Source organism: Dipodomys spectabilis, unplaced genomic scaffold (genome assembly GCF_019054845.1).
Source record: "Dipodomys spectabilis isolate Male_0828 unplaced genomic scaffold, ASM1905484v1 ptg000225l, whole genome shotgun sequence".
Classification (NCBI taxonomy): Eukaryota; Metazoa; Chordata; class Mammalia; order Rodentia; family Heteromyidae; genus Dipodomys; species Dipodomys spectabilis.
In genome coordinates this window covers 3,395,883-3,421,688 of record NW_024870902.1, presented here as the reverse complement: position 1 = coordinate 3,421,688, position 25,806 = coordinate 3,395,883, and the positions used below count along the sequence as shown (strand labels likewise).

The 25,806-nt window shown below is 36.9% G+C and overlaps 1 protein-coding gene across 1 annotated transcript in view; it reads right to left on the bottom strand.

Moving 5' to 3' along the window:
• Positions 1–25,806, bottom strand: part of Ndst4 (N-deacetylase and N-sulfotransferase 4) — a 246,403-nt gene that overhangs the window by 5,509 nt on the left and 215,088 nt on the right. Inside the window, exons 7-11 of the mRNA XM_042697594.1 lie at positions 16,487–16,583; positions 12,466–12,589; positions 10,447–10,621; positions 4,071–4,241; positions 2,843–2,952 (exon numbers count right to left, since the gene is read on the bottom strand). Of these exons, the coding sequence (XP_042553528.1) occupies positions 2,843–2,952; positions 4,071–4,241; positions 10,447–10,621; positions 12,466–12,589; positions 16,487–16,583 (677 nt within the window). The remainder of the gene's footprint in view (positions 1–2,842; positions 2,953–4,070; positions 4,242–10,446; positions 10,622–12,465; positions 12,590–16,486; positions 16,584–25,806) is intronic.

The window sequence follows — 25,806 nt, the reverse complement described above, 5'->3', positions numbered from 1 at the left end:
CAAGATGCATGACATCTATAAGCTGCTTTGTTGAATGGTGACTCCTTTGTACAGCTATTTAAAGTTAATAAAAATATTTTTAAAGGGTGAAGTAATTCAGCAGTGATACTCACTAGACACTATGCTGAAAATCAACTATACAACTTGGGGAGGAGGGTTTTCAGGAGGGAAAAATTGGGAGAAAATTAGGGAAGAGGTGATAGTGTTGAAAAAGAAATATACTCAGTACCTGACCTATATAACTGTCACCCCTCTGTACATAACATTTACAATACAAATTAATTAAGAAAGAACAAAATATTTTTAAAAGGTGCAGTTCCTATAACCTTGAAACCATGTGCTTTGCTTTCCAATCACTTTCAATATGCTATGTATAACAAAGGGTATTTATTTTCTCTAAATTTGAACAATTCATCTCATCACGTTTCCATTTTAGTAGGCATAAAATTATGGATTAAATTGCAAAACCTTTTACACGTAACTGTGAGAGAACTTCTGGGACATGAGTTGGCTGGTACTTGCTTTTCTAATTTATTATACTTTGCTCACTATATTACCTTTTTGTGATGAGACACAATGCATGATTTTTACAAGCCTATTGAGCCATTAGTAAATATTTTCAGTACATAGCATAGAGTCGTTACCAAAACAATTGACTGCCAAAAGGCAGGGCAAGATAGGGCAACGTCGATGATTATAATGTAAAACATATTATAAGGAACTTTGTCTCCTTAATCAACATGAGTGGGCATTCTCCATGTTGCTATTTCCATGTGTGGGTATAAACTTCATTAGGTTGTTTTAGTGGATAAGAAACAACCCAATCTTATTACCGTTTTTCCTGTCCCTCCATTACCCTCTCTAATTGTCTAATTGCTGAGTCTAATTTGCTATGAACTGGGAAATTACATAATCAGGCTTGTTAGAGTTTCATCTAAAATTTAATTGGCTTTATCTCAGACTTTGTGAGGGAGTCTTTTATGAGTAAACTCCATGCCCTTTTCAAATCTGTTTTGATGGCTTCACAGTTTGATTTTTGTTTTATTTTGCTTCTGTACGTTCTCACCCACCTCTTTACTCTAAGTTACCTTAACTTTGGGTCTATTTTCTTAAGTTGAAAGTAACATTATCTCTTATCTAGCATGCTCCTCTGTCACTACAGATGGCAACGTTTGGCCTACCCTTGTCATTAAGAGCTTTCATTTCCCTATTCTTGTATTTTTTTTTTAATGCTAAAGCAATTGTTCCTCTTTTTTAATTTACTTGTTTATTCTTTTGTCTGTTGTGTGGCTTGAACTCAAGGCCTGGGCACTTTCCCTGATCTCCTTTTGCTCAAGGCTAGCACTCTACCATTTTGAACCCCAGCACCACTTCCAGTTTTCTAGAGGTTACTTGGAATTAAGAGTCCCATGGACTTTCCTGTCTGGACTGGCTTTGAACCATAATCCTCAGGTCTCAGCCTCCTGAATAGCTAGGATTACAGGTATGAGCCACCAGCACCCTGCTTTTAAATATTTGTACAAAGGGGTTTCAATTTGACCTGTAGCTTTGTGAGTATAATGCATTTTGTTCAATGTCACACTTTCATAATTCTTCCCAGTCTCTCCCAATTTTCCTAGTTCCTCTTTCATATATGTACATTGAATATTATGACTGTATTCACTCAACCTTCCTCTTTCCCTTCTTCTATCCTTCTCTTTTCTCCTCCTTCTTGCCAACGAACTGTAAGTTAGTTGTTCAATGGAGTAACACTACTGGGATTCTCTCCTGAATATACCATATTTTAGTTAATATATGATTCTGTATCACCTATGATCCTGTATGTTTTGCATACTGTTTCCAATTTAGATCTAACCTCCATTTTTGATAGAAAACACATGTGCTTTGTCTCTCTGAGCCGGACTTACATTTGGACTGACCTTAGTGATCATGGCCACCCATAGAATACAGCATAAGAGGTCTTATGTAGCTTTCAAGTCTAGACCAGAGGAGTCTACATGCTTCCTTAGATATTACTTCCTCTTGGCACACAGACATTAGACTATGGAAAAGTCAAGCTCATGGAAATGTCACAGAGAGACCACACAAAGAGTCTTCATGTTCCTGAGCTCAGCCTTTGAGCTAGCTCAGTCCAGCAGCCAGTCATGTAAGGGAGACGTCTCCAGGTAATTTCAGACCTCAGCCATTTGAACCATACCCAGACATTCCAGACTTCCCAGCTGTGACTCAGACACCACGAACAAAACAGATGTGCCTTGCCTAATTCCTGGCCCACTGTAATAAAATCGCCATTATTATATGCCAGAAGGTTTGGAGACATTTTACAATGCAACGATGGACTAGTAGAACTCATCTATAATTGCATCTGTTTATAAATAATTTAATGAATACGGAATAAAACATAAACATACTTCGTTCCCAAATACTTCTCACTTTCACAGAGGGAGTAATTATTATCTGTATTTCACTTCCAACTTTTAAATTACTCACAGGAAAAAAAAAACTTCACTTTTTAAAATCACCTTTATCATCCAATTAGTAGGATACTTTTTGTATGGAGAAGACATGTAAAAAAGTTTAATCAACTTGATATGTATTGGGAAAAAGCTCGCAAATAGAGGAATTTATCATAATATAAAATATCTATAGTGTTTTATAAGATAAAGTATTCCTGGTCTTCCAAAGGAAGAGGGTACATGAGTGATGAAGATTGGACTGCTTTTGAGTAGCAAAATGATGTATAAATTCATTGCTAGTATTAATGATGCTATATATACACCTACTGGTGATAATTTATGATGCCAAATAATGGAAATGAGATCAAGCATGAGAATAGACTCACGTTAGTGCTTCAGAGTAATTATAATGAGGTGTAACTCCCAGAAACTTCTGGACTTCATCCATCACAGTAGCTGGGTCAGATCTCAGCTGTTGTCCATCAATAATTAGCAACTGCCAAGTCAAAAATAGTCACTTCAGGAAGAACAAACTAAATGGAATAGAGTGAGTTCCCTCTCTTGACCTGGGATAGCTTGAATAAATTAGGTCAGCATGAAGAAAGCATGCATTCCTTAGACTACATTTTAACTGTTTGCTATTCTTACATCTTTCAAATTTACAGTAATTAAAGTTTCCCTTAACTTGCAATTGTTTGTGAGTTATTCAGTAATAGCCCTTAATGCAGTTTATTCTCAATCAGAAGCAAATGGAGAAATTCTCTTGACTCAGCACTTCAGTTGGACCAGGATTCTTCCATGCTGGTGTATATAATCAGATAACTTTCCAGCCCACTGCATTTCCCTTGAGCATACCCTGCGGCTTAGGGCTTAAACACTCATCAATTCTTTGTCTAAAAATTATCTTATGTTAGTCATACAGGGGAGAATTTCATTGTTACATCTCCATAAATGTACCCCCTGTATTCTAACCAATATCACCCTCTCCTAGCTATTCTCTGCCTCACTCCCCATCTATTATTATATAGCAAGAGGAGGGTTATGTGTAGAGGAAACTTGTTTCTGACTTTCTGAACTTGGTCCTCTGCCCTAGAATATTGGATTTGTCTGATATTCCACATGGAGCTTCAATGGAGCCTGAGGCTGGGGTGAAAACTAGCGGGGGATGTGATGCTTTCCTCAAGTTCTTATTTCTGGTTCTAAACTTTGACCCCCTAAGCCATTATAGCACTTCCCATTATGACAGATTTCTGAGCTCCTTCCTTACCCGGGTCCCCAGGGCAGGAATCTGGGAAGTTGTTGCCTGTGAATCATCTGACTTCTCTTTGGAGAGAACTTTTCACTTAAAGATCATCCGTTTCTAATTAAAAGACCCCACATCTGTATTTCAGAGCCATCTAACAGTGTTCTATTAGCCCTAGTAAAATTATATATATCTATATTATATACACATACATATCTATCTATATATCTATATATAAGGTCCTTGGTTTGTTGTCACATTGTCTCTGATTTTTAATTATTACCTGTAGTAGCCCTTATTCTCATTTTCTGCTAGTCAGTGCAATGTAGTCATGATCAAATACACAGAGAAAAGCCATTTCAGGACATTACCTGGGAAGTCGCAAAGTAGGTTAGCCATCTCTCTATGTGGACTGCATACCATCCTGGCACCAGACATCTCCTCTGCAGTGTTTTCAAGTCAGATGGGGCCCATTGCCCTGTGGTAATAACTTCATAGAAATTAAACCTCAGGGCTGCTGGATCTTCATGAGACCGTTGATGCTGTAAATTAAAAAAAACTCAAATGTAAAATTATTATTATTATTATAATTTACCAGTCCTGAACTCAGGGCCTGGGCATTGTCTCTGAGCTTTTGCTCAAGGCTAGCACTCTACCACTTGAGCCACAGTGCCACTCGCAGCTTTTTCTGTTTATGTGGTACTGAGGAATCATGGCCAGGGTTTTATGCATGCTAGGCAAGCACTCTACCACTAAGCCACATTCCCTGCCCATAAAATTACTTTTAATTGAAAAAGTGGAGGAAGTAGAGCTGTGTGGCTCGAGGGATAGAACACCAGTCTTGAGGAAAAGAGCTAAGGGAAAGTATCCAGGTCCTGAGAACAAATGTCAGTGTGAGTATGCTTTCATAGGTGTGTATACATGTGCATGATGAGTGTTTATTTAATGTATCCTTATCATTTCACACAGTAACAAATATTACTTAATTTTGTTGGGTGCTGGAGGTTCACACCTGTAATTCTAGCTACTCGGAAGGTTGAGATCTGAGGATCATGGTTTGAGCACAGCCTTGGCAGGAAAGTCTATAAGACTCTTATCTTCAAAAAACTACTCAAAAACCAAAAGCTGGAAGGAGATCCATGGTTTAAGTGGCAGAGCACTAGCCTTGAGCAAAAAGAAGCTCAGAGGCAGTACCCTGATCCTGAGATCAAGCTCAAGAACTGGCACACACACACAAAAAATATAGAGGCAGACACACATGTCTGTGTGTGTATGTGTGTATCTTGATTTTTTGAATGAAATGCATGATAAATGCTGCACACATATAAATAGGTCTTAGCCCTTGGCCTATTTCACTATTTAGGGACACTTTGAAGTATCTTCAAATACAAACCTTCACACCATATCATTGATACTCAGATCAAGCCTGTTTATCGCTTCATCAAAAATGCTTCATTACAAAGGCCTTCACTTTTGATTAGAAGTGAAACAATGTCAAAATCAAGCCTGATGAAAAGAGATTAAATGAGTAAGAGTTAGCTAACATCATGACTCTCACTTGTTTCATTACGGCTACTCCAGGAGGTCCTGACAGTTCTGAGTTTCTCTACCTGGCTGGTGTTAATTCTAGTGCTCACTTAAGTATCATGTTCCTGATGATATAGCTCCAAATCCTGTTGCTTTCCCCATGAGATTCTCCCTAAAAATGCTAATTTTCAGATACTGCTTCACTTCTACATTTCAGTTCCAAATCCTCAGACCAATCCATGGTTGCTTCAAACAAGAGAGAGCCAACTTGGTGAGAGATGGTTTTATCAGTCAATACAGAAGCATCTATTGGGCCCCTTTCTAGGACAAAGAATAGCAATATATTCTGGAGATTAAACAAAAAGATGTAAGAAAAACATAAATCATTGTCTTCACAGAAGTCAAATCTAGTGATGGAGAAAATAGAGTAATAGATTGTAATGAAGTCATGTGTTGGACTGGAGATGGAAAGATTCTTGCTCTGACAGCCAGGCCAATAAGGGATTAATTCAGCCACATAGAAATAGGAGCCAGTTATATACACAAGGAAATTCTACTCCTCCATCAGAAAGAATGATATTGTGCTATTTGTAAGGAAATTGAAAGACTTGGAAAAAATTATATTAAGTGAAGTAAGCCAGACCCAAAGAAACACAGGCTGCATGGTTTCCCTTATTTGTGGTAACTAGAATGTGCCTATAAATCTACAAGCAGACATATTGGATGGGAGAAGGCAGAAAAGAAAAACAATACACAGGGACATAATAAACTATGTAAGTCTCTCGATATTCACACAGTGAGACCAAAGGAGGCTATTCTTAGGAGAGGATCACCAAAGCTGAATCACTATGTACATATGATCATATAAAATAATATTTATTGGAATGAACTCCAGGAAGTGGAAACAAGAGGATACTTTTTCTTTGTTGCTGTTTTGTTTTCTGTACCTTTGTCTTATTTGTAAGTTTATCTCTTTTTGGGATGGGAAGGGGAGCACAGAAATAGAGACAAAGGGTGGAGAAAGGCAGGAGTGGTAATCAACTAGACTATGGAACTTGTGGGTGGGGATGGGAAGAAAAAACTGGGAGGGAAGAGATGACACTGGTTAAAAAGAAATGTACTCATTACCTAACTTATGTAATTGTAACCCTTCTTTCTATATCACTTTTGCAATAACAATAGAAAAATACACACATTTCTAAAAAAGAAAAAAAAGGAGCCATTTATAGTGGCTAAAGCTTTTAAGCTAACATGTCATGAAAATGATTTTGATAACCAGAAACAAAACAAATATGGGAACTAAAAGGACTTTATCAGATAAAATAAGTGAAGGTCAATGAGGTGTATGGAGGTAAGCAAATTGATTTCATCTACGATATTCCTATGTATCTACAAAGGAATGTGAAGAGACGTTAGTGGAGGAGAGCCAAAGAATTATATCAGGTTCTGAAATGTTTGATGATATTGGGCCTTTGTAGGAATACTGGGTCTTAGGTGTGAGTTTAGAAATAAAATTTTAGAAATAGAATAGCTAGAAAAATAAAACTGATTTAGTAAGTGCTGATTTTTGGAAGACATGGCCAAGAGTAAATAAGTAGGTAGCAGATTGTTAGTATCATATGTATATACCTTATGCTGAGTATGTAAGATGACTCAGTTCCATGTGCAAAATAGACTATAGTAAAACTAAAGGCTCTATTATAATCAGTGCTAATATAAAGCCACACTTAATCTGTTCTATACTGATTCATACCAACTTTAGTGCTAACTTTTCCTTATATGCTTGCAACTAAGATTAGTATAAAAAATATGACCAGGTAGTCACAAAAGGACATATTTTATGGGGGAAAATAGCATTTTAGTTCCTCAGTGAGGTCCATTATTAAAAAAAAGTGGGGTAGAAATTACAGTAGCAGGTGGCATTTGTAGAAGTTTTGAATCACACCTGCTGAGTGGTAGATTTATGGTATTTACGGAATAGACAGGACTAGCTAAGTAATAAGCTACATTATTTTGATATGTTGGGCACTCTGGGGCCTTGCTCTCAGCCACATGGCACTAAAAAGTATTATCAGAAAAAAAATAATTCCTTTCAAAGCTGCATGTTCAAAGAATTTATTTGGAAAGGCAAGCACAGAGAAGCACTCTCAGTATAGAGGTTCCATGAATTCATAGACGTGAAAAAAAGCCTTCTTTAAGCAGTAACTATTTCTGCGATGGAAAAACTCAACATTTTCCTCAATTACTTGAATTCAAAAATTTTAATTAAGGTTTAACATTTGTAATACTTTTGACACCATTAAAAGAAACACACACACACACACACACACACACACACACACACACACACACACATACACTTGCCCTTAAACTGAGTGCTGGTGGCTCATACCTGTAACCCTAGCTACTTAGGAGGTTGAGATCTAAGGACTACGGTTAAAAGGCAGCTTGGTCAAGAAAACTCATGAGTTTCTTATCTCCAGTCTCCCACCACAATGCCAGAAGTAGAGCTGTGACTCAAGTGGTCAAGCCATACCATGAGAAAAAAACAAAACAAAACAAAACACCAAAAAAAAACCCCACAAAAATCTCAGTGACAGCACCCAGTACCTAAGTTCAAGGCCCAGGACTTGCATACACACCCACACAACAGTTCATTTTAGCCACCTTTTGCTATCTATATGAATTAAACAAAGCATACACAAACACAAAAATATTCTCCCATAGTTTGGGTTCATGTTATTTCCATAAATTGAAGAGTACCAAAGGACATTTTAAATATCTATAGTCAATTTTATTTCATTCTTGTACAAAGATTCAACCCTCCCTCCACGTTCTTCTCCTTAACATGCTCTTTCATCAAGGTATTTCCCTGACTTTTACCAGATGAATTCATTTTAGATTTCTCAAAGGATAGGCCATAGAATCATTTCAGATTGTTTGTTCCAAGTCTTGGAAGGAATATTTCCAGGAACTTTTGTCTCATCATCTGTCCCTCAAGATTGAAACAAGGATTTCTTAGAGGCCAATCACTGAATCCAATAGACTCAATTAATTTAGACTGACAAAAATTAAAATAAGCCTTTTATTTACAGTATCCCATAAGCAAAGTTCAATATTTCCTTTACTTGTAAATGTATATAACAGTTATAGTAATTAATGTAACAGTGATCTTTTTTACCATCTATAAATAATTTTATATGACCTGACAGGCTTTTTTTGCAGGTGTATTAAAATGTTGTTTCTACATCCATCTCATCTCAAATCTCTCACTGGAACTTGTCATTCAGTAGTTTAATGAATGGAGTTAACAGTTATTGTTTAAAAATGCTTATGATTGTATTTCTAGATGGTTGTTTTTTGTGATTCTATGCATTATGTTTTTGAATTATATTTCTACTTATTGAACCATCTATGTACTCTTTCCTAGAGTTCTTTGGGTTGCTCAACTATTTTCTCTCTGAGACCTTTTGTTTCTCATTTTCTTTGGAAATGTTTCATCTTAAATTCAAATTTTCCTTCATCCCACTTACTCCGAGGTAACAGGCTTATGTCTCATTTCTCCCTTACTTTTGTTTTGGAATCATTCAGATTTCTTTTTTTTAATTGACATACATGAATTGGATTCCAACGTGACATATTTCTGCACGTATATAATATCCTGGGACCATACTTATCTCTTCTATGACCCTTTCTTTCTACCCTTGCACCCCATTCTTTTGAAGGAAAATTGTCTAGATCATTTAAAACCTACTTTTATAATCGAGATTCTTTGACTTCCTTTTATTATTTACTTTCCTGAGCATCAGTAGCAAAATGATGAAGTAAAGTTTTGCATTTGAGTTTTAAAATTAGCATATGTTAATAATACAAGGGGATTTCCTTGTGACTCTGGTATAGATGCATAATTATTGAAGAAGTTCACCCCTCCCATATATTCTTATTCTCTTTTCCTCTCTCATATTCAAGAAGTGTTTGGTGAGTTTCTTTAGGTTGTATGTGAGTGCATATGTTTATACGTATATGTGTATGTTTATATACACATAGCATACTTGCAACTTATTCATCTTTCAATATTCTTTCTTTTTTCTATATTCCTCCAACTGATTGCTCCAACAAACCATCATATTGCATTCATATCCCATAATTACTATGTTATTTTTAATTTCACACACACCTAGGATTCTAAGGGCTATTATTAAACTGAGTTACATTTATTTTGTCTCTTGTCCCTGAATTTATATTGTGACTGCCTAGTTATGCAATTGTTTATCATATGCACAATTATATATTATGTAATACATTTTATGTAATACATTCTAATACATATCTACTATCTTTTTAAAGCCAAAAATCAAGGGGGAAATAATTTGCAGCAAGATGAATCAAAATTAAATTCTAAATGTCTTTTAGTGGCATGAGTCTAAGTGTAGCAAGCAGACAAGACAAATGTCCTGAAAGTACAGGGTAGGCATCTAAAGACTGAATTTTTGTTTCTTTGGAAGTGAGAACTTGACAGGGTTTCTCACTCTTGCCAGCACACACTCTACATCTGTGCCTAAACAACAAACAAATGAGCATGCTCACACCGGCTCAATTCACACTTCTGAGTGTTCTACAAGTGCAGCCAATATCCGGCCACTTGCACCCTCAATGGAATACATGTGGCTTTGCTCTTCTCCTTCTGTTGGCAGGGATCCTTAGAGACAGACTTTTAGTTTAGTTACTTCTTCACAGACTAATGTTTTACATGTTTACATGATTTAGACAAACCATTCTTTGCAGTATGATTTTTTCCTGTGATGTTACGCCTAAAAGTCTTTGTCCAATTTGTTATATGTTATATATTTAATTCTTTAGAGACAGATATTTTTGTTTAGTGTTTAGTTGCTTTAAAATTTGAACCTTCAGTGCATCGGGGCTTTATTCTGGTGATTCTTTCATGCTCCAAATAGATGCTTTTAGCATGTCCTTCCTCCTTCCTTCTTCCTTCCTGCCTTCCTGCCTTCCTTCCTGCCTTCCTTCCTGCCTTCCCTCCTTCCTGTCTTCCCTCCTTCCCGCCTTCCCGCCTTCCTCACTTTATCTTCTCTCTCTCTCTTTCTGCTTAGTAGAACTGGGGTTTGAACTTGAGGCCTTAGACTTGACAGGAAGGTGCTCTATCCCTTGAGCCACACCTGAGCCAGAAGATTTTGTTGTTGTTGTTGTTTTCATTGAGCATACCTGGTACCAAGAATATGCCCTATCTGAGGGGTCAATGAGGATAGTGATGATCTTGGCTTTGGGGATGAGAGATGCAGCTCTCCGGGGAGCATCTTCTGAATGGAAGTAATTAGCGCTCTTTTCAAACAGAAAATCACTTGTAAGGTTGGAAGGTGTAGGGAAAAAGTCCATATACCTGAAGGCAGAGAGAAAAATAATTCATTAGCTTGGGATCTTCTTTTCTTGTCCTCTGGATGAGAATTAATTTGTAACTTCTAATTACTGTGTAATAAGATAATTCAAATGATGCTTTTTCTGTATACTTCTAATGTTTTATAAACAAAAAATTATTGCTTTTATGATTAATTTTAGGCAGGGAAATGATAGAATTGGAGTGAGAAAGAAAAGAAGATGATCTGTGGTACCACAAGCCAACTCTAGAAATACAATTGACTTCTGGAAAAGGTGGGGAGGGAGGGAATCTTACCCTTTCGCTTGGATATTTTAAGATTGTAAATGTGTGTTTGCAAATTTGAAGGCCAAACTTGTACGATGAGATTGAAGTTTACATGACAGAAAGATGTGTAAGCCAAAATATCTATAAAATTCTAAACTGATTAAGGCGTAGCCATTCTCCTTTAAAAAGAAAAAAAATAACACTTCTGTATAATCTGTAGTGTATGTTACCATGTGAGCACATTATCGTCTATCTACAGTAATTAAGAGGATTTTTCCTGCCAGTTGATCCTGCCGTGCGTCGGTAGGTTCACTTCCCCATATGCTGTCAGAACATTCTTCTGTGTGTAGGTTATAGAATCAATATATTCTGAGGTTAATTCAGTACAAGGCTTTAATTATGTACATAACCCTCCTTACAGCTCCTCACTTCTCTAACCCTCAAATGTTCTAGAAATAAATAATGAGAGCAATTAAGAATTCATATAAGACACTTATTTTCCTCTTTGACATTTGTTATTATGTTTCCCGAATGTGGAGTGCAGAAGAGAGCTCATCTATATTCCTGCTTAACAATTTGTGTTCCATTCGAGCTCACTGATAAGAGGGAATTGCCTTTCTGACTTTGGTAACTTGCAGACAATGCTCAAACTTGTTCAGCCTGTTCAAAGCAAGGCAGATGGTCATATTCTAGATGCAAAGAGGGAATGTTTCTGCTCACAAAGGGAAGATGAGTCTGCTCACCAGCTTTGTTTCTGCCCAGTGTTAACCATTGCTACTTCTGAGAAAGAAAGATAGACTCATGAATGAGGATGACATACAAGATTACAGTCTACAAACATGCACACTGAGGAAATTTTTCCACCGGTGAGATTTGCCTTGTTTACTTGCAAGTCAAATCTAAGATTATATTTTCCTAGGAAATTGGAATCGAACTAGAAAAATGATTGCCAGAGTGATGATCATCTCCAATATCAAGTTTATTCCATTTCATACATGAAAAATGTTATGGTAATGTTTTCATAATTTATCAATTGCAAATTAGTATTTCTCTCGTGCATGTGAGTGACTAGAATTGATATCGTTTGGGGAATGCTCAATTATCATTTGTGTGAGAAATATGTGTTGCGGTATAACACATACAGTTTATGTGGTTAATGGAGATACAAGTCACAGAGTATAAAATAAAGCAACCTACTGATTTATTTGAATCCACCAGCATCATTGTGAGGACAAATTATGTGTGAAGAAAATGTAGTCTGTGTAAAATAATAGTATGCTTAAAGAGAATTTTAAATATCCTTATGAATAATTCTGGTGAAAAAATATCCCATAATGTTCTTTATTCAATCATTTTAACTTACCAGAAAAATATTATCATTATTGCACTGTCCAAATCAAATTATAGGCAACACTGATTAAACATATCATCATTATAAATTAATTTCTAATTCACTGTGGTAGAATTGAGCATAACAAATTTATTCTTCAATTATGCAGATGCCATGCATACATCTGTAATTGGTCTGTAGTGATGGAGCATGTGTTCATAATAGAGTTTATTTTCTTTGTTGTTTTCCTTACCAGTCGATTCCTTTGTGGTAGTTGTTGCCATTAAAAAATTGAACTTCTTCGAATGTTTTTGGGCTGGGGAGGTTGCCGATGATGGAAGGGTGCATAAGAAGAAATAAATAAAGTGCGGTTGTTCCTATTACAAAGAGGAAGGTAGAGGTTATATGGGAATAAGTGAAAAAGTAAGACAGCAATTTATCTCCAATAATAATATTTAGAAGGCCAACTCAGATGTCAAAGTGGTCTCTTTAACATCAGGTTCATTTCAACGTAGGAATATTCCAACTGGTGTGTGTGTGTGTGTGTGTGTGTGTGTGTGTGTGTGTGCATGTTATTAATCACTGTGGTTTTATTTGCACTAATAAAGTGGTCTGATGATCCAGCTGGGATAGAATTCCAGAAGCTAGGTGATTTAATTTCCCTTCTGGAGTTAAATGGTTAAAAACATAAAAGACATGGGCTGTCTCTATCTCTATTTCTAGAAACAGACATAGTACCTGAATCTGGTAGGCCTTCCATTGACAGTTAAACTTGAGCCAAACAGTTCAAATAGATTGAGTTAATAAAGAAAAATAGAAAGAGAGAGGGAAAAGAAATATTTGAATCATGAAGAAGAAAAGGAAAGAGATTGAGAGGGAGAGAAACAAAAGAAATCGACTGACTTGTCCTTAGTAATTAAATGTGGGCACATACAAGCACTAAGAAATATTTTTAAGTTGTTGCTGGATATCAATAATGGATATTCTATACTATTCTATAAACCCATTCATTACTATGAAGAGCTGTTTCATTATCTTCAAGTAGTTGTACAAAGTGGCTTAAATTCAGCATGTCATTTCATAAGGATAGTGCCTCTTGGTCAATGTCAACCCTCCCATTATTCTCTAAAAAAATGTACAATCACCCTCTCAGTCATTCCTAGGTTTCCCCTTGGAACTAGAAACTCTCCACTTTCTGTTCAGAATCTTATGCCTTTGCTGGGAGCTGGAGGTTTTCAGGAGTCCTCTGAGTAGAAGAGAGATAAAGCTCTCCCAACAGGAAAAAGGGATATGTGGTTTTACATTGTATCATGAGCCATGAAATTTTCGGTTTCAATATTTTTGTGAAAGAAATCTGAAGGCTTCATACATGCAATCCTCTAAAAGAAAGTATATATATACACATACACATATATTTACATATATATGTATATATATACACATGTATATATATGCTCTTAATTTCAATATACCAGATTAAGCCAGCTGAATCAAGAAAAGTTTATAGTACTGACCATGGAAACACTGATCTTCTGGAAGATTTAAGACCAATGAATTATGCTCTAAGAATTATTGTGCTAAATTTAACCTTATGAAGAAAGAAGACATCTTCTTCTTGCACTGGTAATATTACAATTTGACTCTTAAGGATCAAGGATGCAATGCTGTCCTGAGGCACATCAAACAACCGCAATGTGAAACTCAAATACAATTAAGTCCAAGGCTGCCACATGTCTACTAATGTTTTTTCCCCACCCTTACTCCCTCAGTTTCAGCAAACAAAAATCCCTTGTAATATTTGTGCCATGGCAAATTGGAATACCTATCCATCCATCCATTCTCACCCCATACCAGCTGAACAGATAGGAGTTACAGGTTCATTTTTGGAGCTTCTTTTTATTGTAAGGGTTGCATGCACCATGCTGAAATTGCTGAAAGCCAGTGCACTGAAAGGCCAGATTGTTAGCATTTGTCTGTGACTCCCCTCCAGGGAATTACAGTCTCTGAAAGCCATGGAAGTTTTGCCAACTAAAGCAATACAGAGAACTTAATATGACTCACACTTCTATATTGGATTTTAAGAATTTTTCTATTTCCGTATTGGAATAATATATTCATAGGAGGTAAGATATGATATTAGTATCCAATTTCTTTCTCTCTTTTTGCCTTCTTATTTGTTCTTTTGTCTGGAAAAAGTCAAAATAAGCTAAATATTTCATCATTGCCATACTAGTAGGTCAAATATTAAAATCTTCATGTATAACTTATTGTTTTTATAAATACAAACAACAAGAAGGGAGCAGATTTATAACTATGAACTTGTAATTTTTCTAGCAGAACTAAAAAGTAAAATCAGTGACAAATGATAGAGAATATCTTTAAATTAAAATGTTCACATAAATTTTACAACACAGAAATGTGTTATTTCTTTAGTTGTGCTGGCAGAGTTAGTAGTGAAGATATTAATCACCAACAAAAATATGATCTATCTGAAAATATGTGGTCCTTTTTTCTCCTCTATGGACATGTGTTAACGTACTGTTGTAATACAATTCATATTCCTAGAGGAAGAAAAGATTTCAACAACCAATATCTAATAGTCTGGAAATATTGCCCACAACCTTTAAAATGATCTACTTGCTTATATTACAAATATCTTCATTGGAGCTGGGCTTATTTGTTGTGACTTTGTTTTGTGTTTCGGTTTGTGCACTCACAAATAAAAATGCTTGTAGTTGAAGTAGTGAATTCAAAATGCAGCAACTCAATAAAAACTTTAATTAATCAGGACATGAGCAAAGTGTATAAAACTGTCACATCTAGAAGAAAGTATAAAATATTCTAATTGAAAGTGTCATCCCATTGGTGAGTTACTTTCTCTTTTACTATATTCTATCCCGGTGTCCTTCAGTTCAGGAGAAAATTTCAAGGAAAAATGTTTAGGGAGACATTGTTGTTATCAGAAAATGAGTCCAACATATTAACATTGAGTGATTATTTAAACAAATTAAAACACAACTGCCAGGTTTGAGTGGCTCATATTTGTAATCCTAACTACTCTTGAAACTAAGTTCCAAGGATCAACATAAGAAGCCAGGCAGGACAGGCAAATCTGAGAGATTCTTATCTCCAGTTAACCACACAAATGGTAACTGATACTGTGGCCCAAGTGGTAGAATGTCAGTTGTAAGCAAAAAAAGTTTAGCAAGAGCACAAGGTCCTGAATTCAAGCCCCAGTACCAGCAATCATACATGTGAAATATCAGTGTCATCATAATGGCTGTATCTCTGAATAAACATCCACACAAGGAGAGTATGCAGTGTAAAATATCTTAAATTTATCCAGATCACTTTTGCATAATTGAATTTGGGAATTAATTAAGCAGAGCCACAAATTTTTTTTTAAATGAGAATTTCAGTCAAACACTGGTGGTTCATGATTGACATCCTACTAGTCAAGAGAATAAGAGTTGATGATTGAATTCAAAGCCAATGTGGGCAGAAAAGGCTGGGAGAACCTTATTTCCAACTAACCAGAAAAAAAAAAAATCACAATCAGCTGGGCACTGGTGGCTCACGCCTGTAATCCTAGCTACTCAGGAGGCTGAGATCTGAGGATCGTGGTTCAAAGCCAGCCCGGGCAGGAGAGACTGTGAGACTCCTATCTCCAATAAACCACCAGAAAACCGGAAGTGGCGCTGTAGCTCAAGTGGTAGAGCGTTCGCCTTGAGCTGAAGAGCTGAGGGACAGCTCCCAGGCCCAGAGTTCAAGCCCCACGACCGACAAAAAAAAAAAAAATCACAATCAGAGTTGTAACTTAACTGATAAGAGCATCAATCTTGAGTGAAAAAGCCAAATTACAGAGTGAGGCCTTAAGTTTAACCACAGAACTGGTTTGTACACACATGTTCCTGCACGTACACACGCATATACACACAAATTCAAAAAGTATAACTGGTACAATGAAAATCAAAACGTTCAAAGTATGACATTTATTCCAATGCATCTAGTTTTCAACTACAACTTTGTGGTTAAATAATTTAATGCTTACGTCATGGCCAGGTTACAGACCTCTTGAGAGTTGTGGAATGAAAGTGCTTCATGGAAAGAAATAAGAGCTCAAAGAACCCATAGGGACATCTAAGAATGTCACAAAATGAAATCTAATCCACTAGTGCCATACAAAAGTGTATCTCATAGTAACACAATTGACTATGCTTACCTGTTTTTACAATTGACTATGCTTACCTGTTTTTACAATTGACTATGCTTACCTGTTTTTTGTGGCCCAATTACGAGGAACTTTGGTAAATGGTCACAAGTTTTCTCCCTGGACCAGATGTCTCTGTGCCGTTTATCATCACATGGATTCTGCAAGAAGGAAGAATTACGAAACCTACTGAACTCTTGTCACTATTCCCTAACAATTATTCAAAAGACCTGATCAAATCCCTGCCTAATCTAGCACTAGGAATTAGACCCTCCTCTGGTTCTGTTATGTCCAAAGCTTTTCATACAATTTGATTGGCCGTTTCTCTTATCTCGAAGCTGGAACTCAGCTTCAGTGTTAATCCTGCTGTCATCATCCGATGTGTGCCACTCTGCTTATTGGAAGAGGTTACCCAAGTTGGAGGTGTATGTTTTCTCTCAATATCTCAGATGCCTTTTTTTTTTTTTTTTACTTATTCTGGTTTGATCACAGGTTTTTATAGCTTATTCTCATCTGTTTTGGAATATAAACATATTAGAGGCCAGCTATCCTTTTCCAAAGTTATTTCCCTTGACATAGACTGCTTAAAGATCATATTTGTCATATAAGTTGTTTTATATTATGATTCTTTTGATCATTTTGCCAAATACAAATGCTGCATAGTCACACAAAAATGAGTGCCATTCCTTGTATTTGTGTTTGTGTGTGCACCAGAGAACACTGAATGAAGAGAAGATGTGAAAAGCAGCCCTGGAAGCAGTGTTATTTGGTGAGTTACATTTCCAAGTTCTCCTTCACTCTTTTCTCATCATGCTAATAAAAAAATATTCATAAATGGAGCAGACATGCTAGCAGAAACAGAAGACATGTATGCATCTCCCTTTTCCACCTTTGGTCCAGTTACTGTTGTTGTTTACTGTTTCACTCAACAGGAACAGAGATCCTTTCTAAGGCTCATGAATAGCATGATTCTATCAATGTAGGATTGACTGTCTTGGTGACATTCACCCTCAAGAAGACAACAACTCAGATCAAGCCTGAGTGTAGTTAAAGGTAGCCATTTGGATTTCTCTGCCCTCATATCTTTGGCCCTCACAGAGCACCAGGCTCCCCACATCTGAACCATTGACATGTTCCATTAGAAAATATTGCTTCAGATCAAAGGATATGCCTACATTCTGAGAAAGGAAGTAAGGCCATGGGCCCCGGGATTAAGTCAGTGACTCTTACTAGTATTCCTAACCAAAATGCATTGTGGTAGCAACACCTCTTGAGACACATGGTTAAGTCTCCAGCTTGTAGATACAGTGGTCCCTTTAAATATAAAGCTCATATTTGGTGAGGTATCTCCACAGGGGAGTATAAGGAAGTCTAAGGATTAAAGAGTGGCACCTCTCAGCACCATTCTCAGTGAGCGTCTTGGAGAATCTGTGTTTTTCAATCTCACAACTTCTAAGTTCTGTGTCCCTAGGAATCCTAGTCTTCAAGGAGGGGTTCTTCCACTTGGGGGCCTGATCACAAAAGTGATCAGATCCTCTTCTCCAGGATACTCCTTATGGCAGTGACCGCTCACTCCATGAAATCTAAACACCGTCTTGAGCCAAATGCATTTTACACTCCTCCTCCAACCACCATAAGCAGGAAGTACAACAATCAGCAATGTATGAAGGCACCTGCGTTATGTTAGAATTTACTTTAGAAAAGCTTAAGAATATATCTCGGATTCTTTAAATCAACCTAGTGTCTGTAGAAACTACAACAAAACTTGGTCATTGTAGTAAATTCTATGCTGGTTTTACTTTACATCACAGTGATTTTATTTTGTTTTAGAAACTAGTGTTTATTTTCAACACTATTTCTACACAGTATTCTCTATAATCCAACGTTAGCTTAACTCTCTAGGCATGATTTTCTTTGTGGCAGAGAAGGTTCAACTATTCTATTCTTCAGGTAATAAGAGGACATTCCCCCCCCCCCCATTTTAATTTACAATTGCTCATATACTCTAGCTTTCTTCCAAGGAAGAATTTCAGTCCAGTCCAATTAAAAGTGACAAAACAATACAAAGTATCCGTGTGTGTGTGTGTGTGTGTGTGTGTGTGTGTGTGTGTGTGTGTGTGTGTGTGTTGGACCTAGGGCTTGAACTCAGGGCCTGAGAGCTATCCCTCAACTTTGTCCTCTCAACACTAGAGCTCTACCATTTAACCACAACTCTACTTCCAACGTTCTGGTGGTTAATTGGAGATAAGAGTTCTTAAGGACTTTCTTGCTCTGGCTGACTTTGATGTACGTTTGAAGTGTGATGTGAACCCTGCAGACAAGTGGCTTCATAAACACAGTCTTCACTGTGGCCCTTCATGGCAGTCCCAGCCAGTCTGTTCCTTTTTCAAAATTCTATTTTATTGTAAAGGTGTTACAGAAGAGGGGTTACAGTTACATGAGTAAGGTAATGAGTACATTTCTTATTGAACATTGTTACCCCCCTCCTTTGTTTTTCTTCTACTATCCTTTCCCTCCCCCACCTCCAATTAGTTCTTACTATATCCTCCTAACCTCATATTAGAACTTAAACATTGTTTTTATCACATAACCAAACTCCTTATTTATAAAGAACCTCATTGCTCAACTAATTTTTTCCCCTTCAGTCATGGGGCTTGAACTCAGGGCCTGGGCACTGTCCCTGAGCTCTTTTGGTCAAGGCTAGTACTCTACGACTTTGTACCACAGTGCCACTTCCAGTTTTCTGGTGGCTCATTAGAGATAAGAGTCTCACAGGCTTTCCTGCCTGGGCTGGCTTTGAACTGCAATCTTCAGATCTCAGCTTCCTGAGTAGTTAGGATTGCAAGCATAAGCCACCAGGGCTTGGCCCTCACCTCTAGTTTTTGCAATAAGGAGTTTCTATCATTTACACTTATTGAATTTCCCCACTGAGTAAATAATAAATATCAGAATAGGTATTCTGTTAGTTTGTGTAATGATGGTGTCTGTAGGATTAGTATAGATAGAAGAACAAAGCAATGGGCTAACCTGTGCCACTGGTGCAAGCCAGTCTTATCTGTGAAATCATTCCTGTTCATGTTGAGCAAGGCCACTGATATTCACTTAACCGATCGGAGTACACCCTCTTTCTCATTCTGATGGATGGTTGCAAGACAGATTAAATAGAATCTTCACAAAAATCAGTACAATTAATATATCTTCACTTGAAAGACTTTGCTTTGTCTCTGACATATAAATCCCTTCCCTTTGATATATAATGATGTGAGTTACTTCTGTTTGTTCTCTTCAAGATGCTAGGCTGATAGTAGGTTATCAACTAATATCATCCAAATGTTATATTTTTTGCTCTTCTAAATGTTTTTCTTCCCAATAATTCAATTTAAATTACTTCAATACTTCCTGGAGGTACACTAGAGTCTCTGGCATTTGTATTTCCCTACCTCAGTGGTCTATGTTCTTTCTCACTGTGTTCTTTCTAGGTTGTGAGATTTTAGCATTTTTCAGAGGCATATATTTCTTCTTTCCTCTCAATGTGACATATTTCTTCTTGCCTGTTAGTCACAACTTTATTAACAGAGTAGTTCTATTTCTCTGTGTGTGTGTGTGTGTTAGAAATATTTATTTAGACTATTCTTTATACTGTGTGAATATTTGAGAACCAACAGACAATATCCAACTTTTATTGATCATCTTGTGTATTTTCCAAGTACCTCCTGATTTAGATTACTTCTAATCCTCAAAGCAACCTGATAAGCCAGAAATTATTATCCCTTCCTTATAGCCAAGGAAACGGAGATGCAAGGTGTTTTATTTACATCATGCTGAAGGTCACACAACAAGTTAGTTTTAGCTTTTTATATGAAAGCCTAACTTGAGATAAACTCTGTGTGTGTGTGTGTGTGTGTGTGTGTGTGAAGTTTTACCAATCATTGGGAAGGTCAACATACCTCCTCAGGAAAATGTTAAACATTTCTCTTAACTTTTATTACTATTCTGTTGCTATTATTTTAAGTTTAAAAGTCAGAAAATTATAGAGAAATTATGTATATCCCTTCTCATCCTTCAATTGGATTGTTCCCTGCCAAACTAAAACTGCAATAATAGTAATTTACTGCTTCAAGTATGGAGTTTAAGGATACCCTTAAACTCTGAAAAAGGAATTTAGTTAAAATTGCTTTAGACAGCTGTGGCTGTAGTGCCAGGCTAGTAAATATGCTGAGAATTCAGCTTTCATAGAGATAAAGGTAAAGCCAATAGTTTCATACAAGAAATACACACACACACACACACACACACACACACACACACACGCACACACACACACACGTGTGTGTGTATTTACATATATATATATATATATATATATATATATATCTGAGACAAGCTTACTGATATGTTAACATAAGTAAGATAGAAAATTCTCTGAAGCAGAGAGGTGTGTTTACATATGTATATATTCACATATATGAGTATATGAACAATACATATGTTTATATATTCATATATTGATATATTGTGCATATATGTACATATACACATATACATATATATATGTGTGTGTGTATATATATATATATATATATATATATATATATATATATATATATGAAAACTGAAGTAGGAAAATTGACAGGATGGGTGGGACTTTAGGAGATGGGGTAGGATGGGAAAGGTTACATTGGTCAAGATGATGCATAATAGTTCTAAATTTATAAAACATGAATTAATTAATTAATTAAAGAGAAAGGCCAGTACATTTTAATACAATTATGTTCCTTGGGGGGGGGGGGCGCAAAGCACTCATCTTTTTCTCCTTCAAAAAAACCAAAATTACAAAATCTGCAATCAAACCAATGACATAGATTTTTTTAAAAGCTATCGCATTGCCTGTCTTAATTTGAAGTCCATGTTGTTACAGATACACAAAATTATCTTTTGGTCTTCTTAGATCTACTTATCCCAGACCTACATTTATTTCTTGCTTTTATATTTATTTTTGCTTTTAAAATCACTATTGTGTTTATTATCTCTCCACACCCTTCTTAGACAAGGATACAGTGGAATTCTCAACTTGAGGTTGATTCAACCCATCCGGGTCACATGCCTATTCTAGATAACCAGGACTTAGGTAAGCCTAATGCTAAAAACACCCGGTGTTGTGATTGAAGGAATAGTTTGCTAAATATAAACACTGCAGAAATTATTACTTTCCTCCTCACTGTATCTCTTGCTGTATCTCTTGCTGTATCCTCCTGCTTGTCTCTCTCTCTCTCTCTCTCTTTTTTACTTTTTTTGGTCGGTCCTGGGGCACTGTCCCTGTGCTCTTCAGCTAAAGGCGAGCGCTCTACCGCTTGATCCACAACGCCACTTCTAGTTTTCGAGTGGTTTTTATTGGAGATAAGAGTCTCATGGACCTTCCTGCCCAGGCTGGCTTTGACCCACGATCCTCAGACCTCAGATCTCAGCTAGGATGACAGCGTGAGCCACCGGCGCCCGGCTCTCTGCTTGTCTCTTGTTGAAAGGACTCTGTAACAGACATCCGAAAAATGATTTCATTTTCCCCATAAATGGCTGTATTGTCAAACTTTCTTCTGTTTGTGAATTTTTTTTCTTGCATGTGCATATAACCATTATTTTTTCTGGAGCTAGAATATAAGCACGTCACATCCAAACTTCTGATTTTCATTGTTGCTGAAGCCTCATACAATCCATGATCACTGATGATTCCAGCAATGTGCTAGGAGTATTCATTCCCAATGCTTCAGTCAACAGACCCTCTTGGAAAAACCCTAAAACCAACACCATTTTCACTGAGACTACTGCTGCTTTTGCTCTACATAAAATCCCCTGAGCTCCTCAATGTTTTGTATGCACTGCTTCATACAGATGCTTTGTCCACTAGCTATTGTCTCGTCTGGCATTCTATTTCTTAGATTCCCCCTCCCCCCCCATTTTAAAAGAAAATCAAGCAACCTTGAATTACAGAGATAAATGAAGGCCAGCACTGGGAGTGAGGTTTGATGGAGAAGGAAAAACCTCTTTGTGTGTCTTGGACAAGATATAGGTTGCTTTAAGCACAAAACTCTGGCAATTTATAGTAACTATCAGTGTATTCATCACTATACTATACTCATACTTATAAAATCAAATAGTCTTAGTGTTTTCCCATGGAATATTGTCACAGTAAAACTCAAAAGGTACACATTAGTTCTGTTGTTCTGCCTGTAAACAGATACTGCACTCTTTCTATTATTATTCTAGTTTTATGAATATATTGGTGGGTAAAACTGTCAGCCAACTTACTGAGCAAACTCTAAATCTTGAATTGGTCTGGAAGGTTTTGTAAGGCTCACACCTAAAATAGTTTGTGTTGTCATTATACTAGAAGCAGATGTTCAAATATTCTTTTTTTTTTTTTAAAGTACTTGGGCTGGGAAGGTGGCTCAGTGGTAGAGCGCTTGCCTTGCATGCATGAGGCCCTGGGTTCGATTCTTCAGCACCACATAAGCAAAAAAAACCAGACGTGGTGCTGTGGCTCAAGTGGTAGATGCTAGTCGTGAGCTGAAGAGCTCAGGGACAGCGCCCAGGGCCAGTGTTCAGGACACACGGCCAAAAAAAAAAGAAGTATTTCTTTGGTAGGACTGGAGTTTGAACTGAAGCCCTTGTACTTGTTAAACAAGCATTCCACTACTTCAGGTATTCCTCTGGCCCCTTTTGTTTTAGTGTTGTTGTTTTAAATTAATGAATGAATGACTTTTTCAGATAGAGCCATGTGCTTTTCGCTCAGGCTGACCTTGAACTGTGATCCTCCCACCTCTTCCTCCACTATAGTTGGGATTACAAACCTGCACCACTGTAGTAGTTTGTTTTATGAGATAGAGTCTGGCTGATGTGTTGTCTCCAGTGAACGGAAAACACAATTCTTCAATTTCCATCTCCTAAGAGGTTGAGACTAAAAGCATCATAATTCCATGATGATTTTTAATTCAGAAATTATGGAAATATTATAACTTTTTTAGGAACAACTCTCTCTAAGTAGATTTTCTGAAACTGCACCTCAAGCAAGTGGTTTGTGCAGAAAATTTGACACTTGGCAAGTTCATTCTTATGACTGATTGACAGGAAAAGGGAAAACCCAAGACTGGTGTCACCATCTTTCTTAGATGTCATCATGTCTGACAGCTTTCTATAATCACAACAGGGGGGTGATTCATTGGAAATTAAAAATAAAATCCTGAGAAGTTATTTCTGTATTTGAGGGGCATTACTGAAAGGTGAAGAAGATAATGTTGCTGAATGAGGAAGAAAACTAAAACTTGGTAATATAGAGATAAGAAAAACAAAAAATACTTAAGATAATGATGAAGTCTTCCTTCTACTTCTTTTTTATATCCATTAAGTATTAAAATCTAGTGCTGCGTGTGAGTGTTTCACATCTATAATTTGAGCTACTCAGGAGGCTAAGATCTGAGAATCTCGATTCAAAGCCAGCCTGGAAATGAAAAGGAGACTCTTATCTTTAATTAAGGGACAAAAAAAGCTGGAAGTGGAGTTGTGGCTCAAGTGGCAGAGCATTAGATTTGAATAAAACTTCTCACTTCTCAGGGGCTGAATTCAAGCCCCAGGAGTGGAACACACACAAACACACACACACACACACACACACACACACACACACACACACTATTAGCCATTCTAGAAAGACTAAAAGAGAAATTAAAGTAAAAAAAAAAAAAGTAATTTAAAAATAAGCCCATAAAAAACCTAATCATAGTACTCCTGATGTACTTTCTCAGATGTGGTGTAATTATTACAGAGTGTGCTTTTTTTCTTGTCAGTCTTAGTGACAAATGCTGTTATATTTTATTTGAAGATCTTACCCTTTACAAGCTGGAGCCATTCAGAGTTTTCCTCTCACAGGTGGATTCATTTCCTAACTTGACATTCCTAACTTTTGTGTCCAGAAGGAAAGATTTTTGTTCTCTGTCTTGACCATTATTTTTTCTCTTGTCACTTCATTCTTGTCCTTGATTGTTACTGCCAGTTTCTCCTCACTGCCAATCAAATCCAAATTGCTCTGATGGTTTCCCAAGTTTCCCCAATGACTTCCACCCGTTCCTCAAGGTTATTTCTCATCAAACTCTTGCCTGTATCTAGGAAACAGGTACCTCTGCTGTTCTAGGAACATGCTGTTTCTGTGGTTCTGTCATATCTTAACAGGAGAGGCTATGTTAGGATCTGTCATGATGTTCTAATGAGAGAGGCTATTGTATTACTTAAGGGTCAGGCTTTCCAATATAAACAAATACACAAACAACAACAACAACAAAACCATCATCCCACTTTCCAAGGTTTTCATGAAGTGGTACATGACTAGCCTGCGTGGCAATATTGGGTGATCAGTGGTGTAATGGAATTCTAAATGTTATGAACTGGCAAAGAGAGGAATAAATGTGACAGTCAATTTATAATGTTACTTGGTTAACACAACAAAGTGGGTTAACAAATACTGAGAAATGAGAAATCGCCTTTTTTTTTTTTTTTTTAATCCAAGTGAATTGTTTAAAAGTTCCTGTTTTGGCCTGGGTGGCTTGGTTCTTGGTAAGGAAAAAGCAAACTGTTTTGGGATAAGGAAGGATTTTTGAAACATAAGGTTTTATCTTTTAACTGTTTTTTTTTCCCCACGATGGTATTAAGACCCATCTCAGAAGGCACACTGCAGATTGTTCGGGAATTAGCAGAGGATATGGGTATGTTTGAGATCACTGTGTACTATTCATCTCATTTCAAAGGCTTTTAATGGTCATTTTATGTAAATACAGCTTGCCCTCTTCAAACTAGCCAATCAAGAGCAGATTGTGAACCTGAGTTCACCCAATCTGAGGAGAGCTGCGGGGTCAGATGTTAGGTATAAATGGCGGAGGGGGGGGGGGCAGCCTGTCTGCTCTGTACTTGCTTGACAGATTTCTGGCTGGTGGTCCTCCCTTCTACAGAAGTAAAGTTTGCCTTGCTGAGACAATTCCTTATTGTTGTGTCTAGCATTATGATTCCAGTGGCTCCTATGAGCATATTTATGACAGGAGCTATTATGGCTTGTTTATTCCATGAAGGTAAAGGCATTATTTTAGTTAAGTAGGTGGTTCCAATTTTCATAGGTTCAAATATCAGCTTCCTTTGAAGTAAGAGTTTATCTCTGAAATGTTATTCAGAGAAAGTGACCTCAGTAAAAACCACCAAACTGCACCTGGAACCATGGGCTTTAGTCCTGGCTTGTCTCTTTTAAACCAACTGACTTAGCAGCGGTTATTGAATCTCGCTAGGTGCCATCCATTTCTTCTGCAAAATGGAGAGGCTGAGTTAGACCTCCCTACCTTCTTCTGCTCT